The sequence below is a fragment of the Ylistrum balloti genome, unplaced genomic scaffold (genome assembly GCF_031769215.1).
Source record: "Ylistrum balloti isolate Yb309-2 unplaced genomic scaffold, AGI_CSIRO_Ybal_v1 Utg370466, whole genome shotgun sequence".
Lineage (NCBI taxonomy): Eukaryota > Metazoa > Mollusca > Bivalvia > Pectinida > Pectinidae > Ylistrum > Ylistrum balloti.
The window spans coordinates 658,139-671,431 of record NW_026782307.1 but is presented as its reverse complement, the minus strand read 5'-3'; the positions used below and the strand labels follow the sequence as shown (position 1 = coordinate 671,431).

Sequence of the window (13,293 nt, the reverse complement as noted above, 5' to 3'; positions counted from 1 at the left end):
GGAAGCGGCGTTCTGATTGGACCGCTCAGTGATCAAATATTGTAAATCGCCTGGTTTCTATTTAATGGTAAGACTGAAATGTTATATTTACCTGTTCAGAGCACGCGAGGTAAAGATAACGATTTCCTTAGCTGATCCTATTGAAAATGAGCTAATCAGTGGCCAGGTAAATTGCAAGTCATATGATATATATGTATATAGTTACCGCTATCGAAACTTAACAACTTTTAACTTTAGTTCACTTGACTCGTGTGGATGTGGTGATATGCCTTTGATGTTACATGATATCAAAATGTTCACATAAATGTGTTTTTAAGTATCGCATTATGCTAACGTGACTTGTTTTGGTGTATCATGTGTCATTTTTATCCATGGACAGTTTTCATCAGACATATCCTGTAACGAGCACTTTCATACCCAAAAATCAACATATCTTTTTTTAACGGTTCAAACCAAGACCCACATTTGAACCGAACATTACCTAATTGAGAAATTATGTGACTTTACATACTGTGACATATTTGTCTTCAAGAAACAGTTTTAACGCACGATGTCAGTCAACACGTGTTTTCAAAAAAGGGAATAAAGAGAACAGGAAGAAAATAATCAAGTTTGTCTTCTTGTGAAGAGCATTATTCAATGATGTGAGTCGAGCAATATGTATGTAAAGTGCATATTGGAAATATATGTTTTTAAATAAACGATAAAATAAAACAATTCACAGGTTCATAGCGTTGCAGGTTACCCTGAAAAACCATTGATGTAAAAAATATTTCAAATATCGGAGGATTATGAAATAAGTAATGTCACCTTTAACCTTTCCTTGATCATTGCTATATCAGATTTTTCAGACTGTCCATTTCCAATTATTCAACTGAATGCTCTTAGTTTAATGCATCGTTTGGTGACAAAACAGCTTTGTATATAATGCGGGATACAATAGCTAAAAATGTTGTTATCCTTTACGAATGATTGAACTTTGTCCCAATTTTGTCTGAAGGATGGGTTAGAGGAATGGTGCCTAATTAGGAAATAAATGTAAATATTCTAAATACTTTTCATTGAGTTTGAATGAAGCAATTTCAGCTGACTTAACCATATGAGCAATCCAGGTCTTCTTGGCCTCTTGTTGATAGCAGTTCAAAGATCATGAGCTCACCTGGTTTCTCCCCTTTCCCCTACTCAAACACCTACTTTAGTAGACCTTAATCTGAGAAATATGAAAAGTCACGTTTCTCATTAATTCAGTCCCTTGTCGAAAAACAGCGACACAAAGGTTCGTGGCGAGACCAGAGGTTTAATATCAGTTTAACACAGTATTTTAACCTTTACCAACTGAAAATGGTGTTTTTCAAATATCTTTTATTTTGGATACTCTGAATATCAATCTTAAGGTAAAAACGCCAGAACCCCTTAATGGATGTAAGTATTCATCTAGTTAATTTAATTGATAAATAACACGTAGTATGTTTTAGTTGGAGTATTCTCGAATTATCTGGTTAACATCAAGTCAATAATTGGTCTATATACGTTTAATTTATCTATTAACTGAATAATGATTCTGATAAAGCCTGAAGTGTCACCAGTTACCTGCCATTATGTAAATATTGATTTTCTTTTTACATGAAAATTATAAACATAAGTGAACCTTCGTTTTTGTAGAGATTTTTATTTAAATGGTAACATGAATGTGTATAAGAACAGCCAGATGGATTTGAAGGGAAATCAGAACATACAAACCACTTTGCTTGCCAACCAAGCCAATGAAAGTCATTCGGTTGAAATAGGTGGAAAAGGACTGACTTTGCCTGAGGAAGATAATCTCATCAAACAAGATCAAACTACGATCGAAGAGAGGTATAGAGAGTCAACACTTCTATGATAATCAGATATTAAAACTTTTTTAGCAAGTAAAGGAATATATCAGGAACCGGTTTATAATATTACTGTTATCTTGCGTTCCAGGTTCTTTCTTTAAATATCTTGTGTATGGTTGGAGTCTCACAGAAAACATTTTTTTTTCGCTTGTATTTCTTAATAACAAACAATATAAAAAGATGATTAAATCACACACTTTTTTCTTTGACTTAGCTTGTTCACTGCACGTGGTTCAAAATCGGCATCAAAGACAGATGAAGATGCTTCATACAGAAAGTGGTTTGTTCTAGCTGCATGTTTCTACGCCAATTTTTGTATGGGATTTGGGTTCAATATGACTATTTTGAACGTAGCTTTCCTCACAGAGTTTGGAAGAAGTAAAGCAGAAACTGCTCTCGTGCAGTCGACAACTATTGGACTATTTCTCACAACAGGTAAATGAAAATATATGTCCATATATGTAAGGATACATTGAAATCTATCATGTTTTAATTTAACATAAAACACTATTTAGAATTTAGGTTTGAATAGTAAAAGAAAGGAAAAACGAGATCACTGCGAAGATGTATGTTACAAGGTCGATGGGTCTTCAATTTTTATATTTGTTGGATATCTTACGAAATCTATACACTTATTTGCTTGTTTGTACTGTTGTATCTCGGAAATGGCGTATTCAGTAAAAGATCCATTGGAACTAGACCCACTATAGAAATTTGGTTCCCCTTCCCCAGAGAAATATGCCTCTGGTCTTTCGTAAAAAAAAACCCTACCCAGTCGCTCAAGAATAGTAGCGATTTTTAAAAACAAAGTTGACGCGGATACCGGACGCCGGTCCTTCTGACCAGGTAAGCTAAAACAATTATTCAGTGAATCAGCATTCACTTTTGTATGGAATTCTTTCTCTTTTTTTCTCAATAATTACATACAGTTCGGAAGCTACTAGAACCTGTCCCCAACATATCACAAAACCATTCGAATTCTGGATCTCCCATATCAATAGAAGATCATTCAAGTGTGTCTTTGAGTTTATAGAGGATTGAATATGAATATACAATTGGTTCCAGGAGTATTGATCGGAGCTATCACTACTAAATACGGTGCGAGGACGGTCGGAATAAGTGGAGGAGTATTGACAACTCTTAGTACCATCACTTCCTTCTTTGCTACATCTATTCCCTACTTGGTGGTTACTTTTGGTGTTTTCTTTGGTAAGCTTTTGTCTGCTATATTTAGGCTTAGAGTAATTTTATTTTGTTTCAATATGCATTATCTTCATTTATGTAAAATTAGTCTTGCTATGGTAAAATTTGAAATCAATTGTATTTGTAATATACTTTAAATTCTGTATATATGTGTGTGTCTTTTGTTTTCGTTTATTCTGAAAGTTATTGAAGAGCATTTACGAGCCGTCTACGATTGTATGATTAACAGGCTTTGGAATGTCCGCATGCTACATAGCAGCTGCCACTAGTGTGGGAGAATACTTCGATGGAAAGCCAAGACTCATGGCTCTGTCACTTGCCTCCTTCGGAGCTGGATGTGGTGCTATTGTATATGCTTATCTCCTCGACTACTTGATCAGAGAGTTCGGATGGAGAGGATGTTTGTTGATAATTGGAGGAATGATGATGAATATTGTTCCGTGTTTCGCAATATGTGAACCAAAAACTAGAGGTGTTATGCAACTGAAAATGAATAATTTAGAACATGACGAAGGTGAAGGAAAACATTATTGCCTCCAGATGTTTCACAAACTGTTCAGTTTCAAGAATAGGTCTGGAGTAAAGCTCCACAAGGAAAATACAATTCGTGCAAAGATTGTCAAACTTTTACAAAACACAGACTATGTTATTTTTACGCTGGGTATGGTTTTGGCAATTCCAGCTAATGACTCATTAATGATTTTTCTAATTAACTTCTTGAATATGAAAGGCTTTGATCATCCTAGTGCAATATCTTTGTACTTTTGTCTCAGCGTCTCCAACGCTTTGTTTCGACTTGCACCTGGTGTCTTGAACCTGATACCACATCTCAATGTTATGCTTATTCCTGCCATAATAACAAGTATTGGGGCCATTGCTTGTGGGTTTCTTCCCATCGCTACCTCGTACGTTCATCACTTGATATTACTGGCTTGTTTGGGAGTGGCTCGTGGAGGTAACATCGCGAGTATATCTGTATCCACAATGAAGATTACAGGCAAAGATATGTATTCTACCGGCCTTGGCGTCACTCTGACGGTCTTTGGAGTCAGTGAGATGTTGGCTGGACCAATATCAGGTAAGATATCAAATACTTTCTACTTTTGATTTACTGCACAGCGACTATGTTAGACTTAAGATCATCTTATCAGCTGAATCACCCTCCATCTCTATGGTGAAATTATCGCTAACAACACATCGTTTTTCAAGCCTTCCTACAGTAAAGCACAATATGATATTGATTTGTTTTGCAGGATATCTAAGGGACATGTCTGGATCATACGACTTAGCACTATACTCCGCGTCGGCCGGTATGGGTGTGGCCACGTGCTTTTTTGTGTTGGCGCCCATATTGAAAAGGTGTGGCGGAAGAAGACAAAGCAAGGGGTCATGATCTCCGGAATAACAAACATGAAACTTGAAATTTATGGAAGTATATTTTTTTCTGCTCAAAATGATAAAAAAAGAAAATACAGAAGTGATATCAGAATAATTTCCTTCTTATGAAGCAATGTTTCAGACGATTCATTTCCGAGACAAGAAAAGATGATTACATACATGTATGTAATGGCTGTACACTTTGACTGGTCACATGCGGTACTTTGTAAACAAACTTATCTCGGTGACGAGTGTAAATAACTATGGAGTTTGTACTTGTTTGATCTACATATTTCTGATCTATAAATATATGGCTTAGTAAGGAAATATACTTAACTTTACTCTATCATATTTGGATAATAAAACCAATTCCACACTTATTTAGAGGTCTCTTCTAAACTTACATGAAACATAATTTAATCGTACATGTGTCCGATAGCAGCTTCCGTTCAGCTTTCCTGTCATGCAGACATCTTGCACACATCACACATCAGGTAGCGTTGTGCAGTCCCACAGACAGCTGTTCATTTGATCAATGCACAAGTTTCATCGAAGATCCTTACTTTCAAAAAAGAACATGTCTTTATGCAGATTTTACGTATTTAAGATGTTTAGGACCCAGTTCAGATGTGATTAGACTGACCGCCATTTCCTCATTGTCGTATACCCATATTCTTATGAATATGGTATTTCTTACATTTGGATTACCCGTTTACTAAATTCATGATTATACATATCTGTTTACGTTAATTTATAAGATGGCAATATTTTCTGAAACAGAAGTGCGTATACTTTTTGTATATTTTTTATCCACGACTTTTTTTATTCTTACGGCATCTGCGCATGCTTGTATTTGGGATAGTTGCAATACACCATTCAGCTAAAGTCAAATCCTTCAAATCCTCCTTTTTCACTTATATTTGATCCAAATTATAAACTTTGTTTCAAAACCATAAACCATTCCACCATTCAGTATTCGAATTTCCACTCTTTTAAAAAACACAAATTTTGATATTGACCAAATTCAGTCATTTGGAACGATGGGAATCTCAATCTGGCTCTTGAATTCACCTGAAGTTGATGTTTCACTTCATGAAATGGTTAAATCAAACACCGACAGTTGCACATTTCGTTCATACTTCTCTAAATTGCAGTTAGAATAAAAAACATTTCTACATTTATAGAATGATGGTTCAAAAGATGATGGTAAGGCCATAGTAACACATAGTAACATGGATGCCGGCCACCGAACAAAAACATTTTACTGATTTTAAACTATTTATCAATTCTTAACAGCTCAGTGTCAGGAGGAATGGCATCAATATACTAACATTAAATTGCACTCCGTAAAACATATCATCGGTGAATGGTCTCCATGCTATAGAGACAACCATCGAGACGGAGTTGTCCTTACCCGTCTTCGGATGGTCATACATCCCTTACGCATTCATATATGTTGAAAGGCGACGCTAACCCTCGGTGCATAGAATGTGATGTGTCATTCACCGTTAAACATTTTTTATTGGACTACATTGACCTTCTGCCTACTCGAGATTTTTTTATCGTAACATTACAAGTAAAAAGACTCTTTTTGAAACTGTTGAGATTTGTAAAATTCTAGATTATCTGAAAGATGTTGGTCTATATAATAGACAATGACGTACCATTTTAATCTTTTGTGATGGTTTACCTATTTGTCTTTTACCTTTTAGTTTGTTTAATGTTGTTTCCTTTATGGGTCGCAGTATGTTTACCAGTTAACGTCCCTTTATGTGTTGACGAGCCGTTAAGAATGTCATATTAATTATTATTTGGGATGATAATTATTTTTGATATATTCATAACATGCTGTCATCGATATGATTATTGCTGCAGTCATTCGTAACGTACATATCTCTTTTATTTCTAATCTTACTTGGAATCTCCTTCTAATTCATATTTACTTCTGGTTAGTAATGATATTGAATCTTATCAGGACCTCTGCGTTATCTTGCTATTAGAATTTACTTGTCCTGATATAGGTTTGAACGATGTTTTGTTAATAAGATGAAAAATTACGAAGGGAATTTATTCCAAGGAAAGATGTGCAAATATGTCTTTGTTAATCTTACACTTTAAAGTTTGAAAAAGATTGAAATAGTCATAGGTTTTGTAGAAAAATTATATATGTTCAACATGGATCCAAATTAGACTTTACTGGAATTCCTATTCGCGAAGAACGATTTACCTAAGTCTTTATTATCTATCCACATTTTGACCGATCCCACTTTTGAGATTTAAATTGAGCGTTAGTCGACGTGATATTGTTGAAGATTTTATCCATCGTGGGTTCCTGTCATACAAAAATTATTGAAGGACGTGTATTAATATTTTGTTTCTATTTTTGTCATGATGTAATGTATGCTTTGATTTTTACATTTATAACTTCAAATTAGATAATACTGAGTTATGTGTCTGGCGACGATGAAAGCAGCATCACAACTTAACAGAAAATATATGTATTATGTATGGTGCCTTCATCCGTTGGCACTCCAACATTGGACAGTCACGTCACATGAAAGACATAACATGGCATAGGTTTTCACATTCATATATTGATGATGGTAATGATAAATACATTGTACATATTTAGAGTTAGAAGTATTGCAAATTCGTTTCAATATTCCTGTGTCAAATACAAATGAATAATGATAATTTCGAATGGAAATGAATGCACAGGACATTCTTTATTTCAACCCGCTTTTGCCATTACTCTAAAACACTTTTTTCATAAAAGTCTTCTAATACTCGTCACTGATGTTAAGGGCCTAAATGTTGAAAACTTGGAGGCGACTAAGGAAAATTCAATATTATCGAAAGAAATGTCAAAATTTAGATTGGGAGGTGCACTAGCCTCATAATCCTTTAAATTTCATGAATCTGAGACTTTTAGAAGAATGTGTTTATTTTGAACTGTGACCAAGTGTCCACCTGCAGTGTATACCACCTGAAATCTCGATGAATGTTTTATTGCAAAATTAGAATGAAATGATAATTTTACTGTTAAAGAAACATCAGTTTTGAAAACAAATTAAGATTTTAAAGAAATCTAATGTACGTCCCTAGGATGCCTTCATGATATAAGTGGTTAAATGATTGTTTTTTTCTCTTTTGAAAATGTTCAGAAGTGACATAATAGACATACAAAAAACACACTTTAAATTCTATCACAAATATTACAGCGTTGGAACAGCGACAACGTAGTGGTTAAACATGACTTTCAGTTAGAGCAGAAACATCTGAACTTTCTCCATCTAGGCATGTAAAGGTATGCATGCTTAACTAAACAGTTCGGTTGCGAAACAATAACACTAAATCATGCTGTCTTGGCAACCCGATGAGGTTTATTAATGATGCATAACACGAAAACAATCATTCTACTAATAGGCAGTAAGAGATATGGTACAGAACGTAGACAGGGAAATCTCACACGTGACCCAAAATTTTTCTGCCGCCTATTTGTCTGATACCTTTATGATATTTCATGCTAATGACGTCATGATAACTTTTAGCAAATACAAGTTATATGATCTTTCTCACATATTGTCCCATATCTTAGCCATTACATGTGCATATTACTAACAGTTCTTACTTTGGGCCGAAGGATAATTATCCTTATCTAGCTTAAAATAGATTTTTGTACAAGATACGTGTCATCCTATTATCTATACATAAAAAGGAACATGTTACAATAAAAGCACAATTTTTGCATCTAAATGGACTATCATATGATAAACATAACCGATTTGGATATTAAAACATCAGCAATCAGAATCATTGTTTATTTAATCACTCTCAGTAACAAACATATCGACATTAACTGTTTTGGAATTCATTTGATTCCTTAGATTAATGTCTTTCGGAGTCCTTTTTCTGTCATACTTTCTAAATATAGCCGCCACCACACACAAGCAGGTGGCCATACAAAGACTGCCTGACGCACAGTATAATACCAGATCATATGAACCGGATACGTCCCTTAGATGTCCTGGAATACAGTATTTTATATAGGTCAAAGACAAAGGTATAAACGCATAAATAAATAGTATAATTCAAAGACAAATATATTGATAAAGAGGAAAGATTCAGTTAGACTTTTTTCCAATAAGCATTTTGTGTACTCCTCAACCGGTTAAGAATAATGTTTCTACTGAAGATCTAAACCTCTCAAAAAAAGGGTATGTGCGTATCTGTACATCAGTAAATATATGACTTTATGTATGCAAAATTATTTGAAAATTTGCAATTTGTTTTTATCTAACAAAATACATTTTTACCTTATGAAATTTTTCATTTTTCCCCCAAGAAGGTAATACTTGCAACATTTTGATCAATTACCTGTGATAGGTCCAGACAACATCCAGCTAATACCCACGACTGTTAAACAGACCCCAAGGCCAGTGGAATACAGATCTTTTCCAACCAACTTCATTGTTGTTACGGGCATACAGGTCGAGATTGCCCCTCGTGCCATGCCTAAACATCCCAGTAGTACAATGTGCTGTACGTAAGAGGTAGCGGTTGGTAGGAGACCACAGGATATGGCCGCGATACTTGTCAAAAAAGACGGAATTAACAAAACACTCAAATGTGGTATTAAATCCAAGATGCCGGGTAAAAAACGAGACATGGCATTCGAGAGATTCTGACAAAAATAAATCGATATCGCCTTTGAGTGATCAAAGCCTTTCATTTGGAGAAAGTTGATGAGAAAAATAATTATGGAATCGCAAGAGGGTATAGCAGTAACGATAGCCAGTGTAAACAAAACAAAATTCTTGTTTTGAATAAGTGTCTGAAATCTTCTTTTTACTGAATGGTATCTTTTTAACGTTGATTCGGATTTTTTTTCGAGTTTGTGTCTTTTAAGTGTAAACCATTTGCAATTTGTTTGAGTGCAGTGGTATTTACTGCTAATAGTTTTCTTGTCGATGTCAGTAAATGTCGACTTCAAAGCAGAGACAATTTGGGGTTTACATACTGCGAAACATGGAATAATATTCATCATTAGCCCTCCGAGTATTAACAAACATCCTCTAAACCCGAATTCTCTTGTCAGAACATCGAGGAAATAAGGGTATAGAATATTCCCACATCCGGCACCAAACGATACTAGCGACAAAGCCAAGAGTCTCGATTTTCCATCGAAGTATTCCCCAACACTTGTATGAGCAGCAATGTAACAAGCGGACAGTCCAGTGCCTGTTATATAGAACAATGGACACAATTTAAGAGAATTAAAAATATATAATGGAACTACGGCATAATTTCATATACCATAACATGATGAAATATCAGTAAGTTAAACTCATAAAGGTTAAAATACTTTTCAACTAAATGCTTAATCTGCTTTCCGTAAAGCCTTATTCACAACTTAATTCAAGTCTTAAAAATGAGCACAAAATGTTATGTTACGTTTCTACAGCCAGAAGTGTAATACATTACATATATATCTCTCTTCTATAACGAAATCATCAACGTCTCATTATCACTCTTTCATGCATGAATACATTAGATGATACATATTCAAATTCCCTGTGAATTTGCATATACTTACACCTCGGTCAGCAATGGTAAAATGAGCAAAACATTATATACGAAAGTATTTAAAGACATTACATGAATCAATACAAGATTATTAAGGCTTTACCAGATAATGTATCTGAAGCTGAGGGTCAGATTTTAAAAGTCATATTCAGTTTTAAAAAATATTGAACCAAGTTGCAGTTTTTACAGTTATTTCCATGCAAGGCTGAGAATGAAATGCCGGTTCTTCCTTAGTTGCGATGACCGAAAGATATGCAGATCCAGCAGTTTCCAATAAGCATGTTGATAACTAACATCTTTCAATTTTTTAAAATAAAAATTTGACAACATTTTAACTTGCAGAATCACCTTTAATCATAAAACATTGTATTTACGTCGTAGTTTAGCTTCCGATGGATGGTATACACAAATTACTTCTAACTAATAGAAACACCTGTCTGGACATTAGGTTATATTTATGAAATACCTGTCTTGGCATTAGGTTAAATTCATGAAATACCTGTCTTGGCATTAGGTTAAATTCATAAAAAGTTGTCTTGGCATTAGGTTATATTTATGAAATACCTGACAGGGCATTATGTTAAATTTATGAAATACCTGTCTTGGTATTAGGTTAAATTCATGGAATACCTGTCTTGGCATTAAGTTATATTTATGAAATACCTGTCGTGGCATTCGGTTATATTCATGAAATACCTGACAGGATATTATGTTATATTTATGAAATTCTTGTCTTGGCATTAGGTTATATTTATGAAATAACTGCCTAATATTAGATTAAATTTATGAAATACTTGTCTTGGCATTAGGTTTATGTTTATTTAACTGAATGTCTGGATATTGTTTTCATTTTAACAAAGTGTTGCTTTATTTAGTAAGATGTTTACCTGTGAAAATGCCCAAAGTGACAACAAGGAATGGAACAGATGACGCAAAGAACGAGGCGATGGTACCAAGACAAGCAAGCATTCCTCCGGCCATGCCTACTTTCCTCGCACCATATCTAGATACAAACGATCCCACGATTACTCCTGAAAAGATTGTACCCTATAAATGTACACATATACTTATTAAGAAGATGCATATATACTAAACGAAAAAAAAGAAAGGTAACACTACTTTATTCTGTGATTAATTAATCAACCCCTTCATAAATCCTTACCAATCATGTACGAATAAAGTAATTGATCAATTCTGATAAAACTGCAGTCATGGTTCATTATAAAACTTTGCGTTCAGTTGATTTTATTCGACTGTAAAGGACGTTGGGGTCAATTTCAAAGGTAACACCATTAGTCACGGGTATGGCCACCATTTGCGAAGTAAACAGCATTGCAGCGTCGTCGCATGGAAATCGTAAACCGGCGGATAATTCGAGGAGAGATGTTGTTCCATTCAGCGATCAAGGCTTGGTCCAGCTCCTGCAAGTTTGACGGCTGATTTTGACGTTCCCTCACGCGTCGCACAAGAACGTCTCAGACATGCTCAATCGGTGACAAATCAGGTGATTTAGATGGCCAATCTACCACCTGTACGTTATTCTGCTGCAAGAAAGTTTTACTGACGCGACTGGTGTGCGCTGGTGCGTTATCCTGTTGAAAAATGCCGGGGCATAATGATAAAGTTGATAGATAGCAAGACGGTGATTTCTAAGTCCTAAGGATCTAAGGAACAGTTGTCAGTTTGAATGTTTATGAAATTCAAGCGAAGATACAAGTTAGTCGCAGAAAACCTCGTGCAGCTCTTTCGCTAATACAGACTTTCACGCTTGAATGATTTTGGTAACCCTCTTGCATTTTGTAATGTAAAACATTACCCTTTTCTAATATTGCACAAACGTCATTTTGTTTTCACTCATTTACAGGTATTCGCCAAGGAAACATGTTAACCTTTCTTTTTTGTTGAGTATATTTATGTCTTGCATCTACCTTTCTAACTTTAGATGTTTTGTCGAAATTGAAGAATAAATACATGATAAATATATAATTATGGAGTTACCTTCATTTGTTTGAGCACCTATATCGCCCTTACACCAAAACAACCCAGTTAATATCACGAACACACATTACAGATTGTAGAAAAATATGGCAATTCGATTTTTGCTTTTCATTTACCTGCGGTTAAGAACATTCCTGCCGTAGTTGACTGTACAAGAGCTGTTTCCGCTTTACTTTTGCCGAACTCCACGAGGAAAGATGTGTTTAAAACAGCCATATTGAACACAAATGCGTTACACATGTTGCCATAAAAACCAGCAACTAGCACAAACCACTTCCTGTATGAATAATCGTCGTCACCTGCCATCGGTATCCTTCGTGAAATCAAATTCGGTAATTAATTTCAGTGAGTAAGATAGCTAAACCAAGAGAGAAATCTGTGTAGGAAATATGTATTTTACATGGTATGATAATTACATCTTGAAATAGTTTACGTCCCGCTTTGTATATAGCAGCCATATCAGATATAGCCGTTGTAGAAGAATAACGCTGAATATTAGATGATATAAATAAAGAGTTGTATATCCACTATATTTTCTCATTATATTTGGACATAAAGTAGATCTGCTGCAATAATTTTACCGACTGAAGTTGATTGCGTTGTACTTTGGTGTTAGAATGTATTTGCATATTCGATTTGTTTTTTTTTTTCACTAATGATATTCAACGAAGTATTTATAATGCATTTGAAAAAAAAAGAAATATGATATTATTTGATACACTTGAATTAATACTTGACCTATTCTGATTATAAAATCAAACATGGTTACGTCTAGTATAAATATGATCAATGCATTCATATATTCTTACTTGTAGCGCGTCTCTTTTAATACTCAACAAACCGTTTAAATGATAAAATATCGAATGAAAATATAAAATATCACCATGTACCTTTCCTTTATCGCCACCACATCACTTTTCACAAGTTCAACTTGCTCAGGAGGTGATCCGCCAATTTCAACAGTTTTGCTGCCAAACCTTATTGTTTGTGTGTTATTCTTTTCATCTACAGCCATTTTGCTTGTCTGAGGACACATCCATGAGTTTGCCTAACGATGCAACATGCTAAACAAGCTTTTCAGCCACGCCTACTTTCACTGCCTTTGAATAAATCAGTATGCTAATAAAAGTGACATTTCAAATGTAAGAAAAAGTTATGGAAAATAATAGGTGGTGTTAAATATGATAGTAAAACCATTTTTAGGAGAAATGTTGTGTTGTTTGAGATAAGAACCGTTGGTTGAAATTTTACA

General features: G+C 34.6%; 1 protein-coding gene across 1 annotated transcript; it reads right to left on the bottom strand.

Annotated features, from left to right (window-relative positions):
* Positions 1 to 8,281: 8,281 nt before the first annotated feature.
* LOC132555253 (monocarboxylate transporter 12-like) lies at positions 8,282 to 13,056 on the bottom strand. The gene is made up of 5 exons (XM_060219603.1): positions 12,932 to 13,056; positions 12,158 to 12,354; positions 10,931 to 11,074; positions 8,835 to 9,698; positions 8,282 to 8,484 (listed from the first exon to the last, which is right to left on the bottom strand). The coding sequence occupies exons 1-5, from the start codon at positions 13,054 to 13,056 to the stop codon at positions 8,282 to 8,284; spliced, it is 1,533 nt and encodes a 510-aa protein (XP_060075586.1).
* Positions 13,057 to 13,293: the final 237 nt, after the last annotated feature.

Bases quoted from the DNA above. Each gene is read 5' to 3' on its own strand.
- LOC132555253 (XM_060219603.1), bottom strand. From the start codon at position 13,056: ATGGCTGTAGATGAAAAGAATAACACACAAACAATAAGGTTTGGCAGC. The intron at 9,699-10,930 runs GTAAACATCTTA...TCTATATAACAG, and splicing joins CACTTTGGGCATTTTCACAG to GCACTGGACTGTCCGCTTGT. The intron at 8,485-8,834 runs GTAATTGATCAA...ACTGTATTCCAG, and splicing joins GTTGTCTGGACCTATCACAG to GACATCTAAGGGACGTATCC.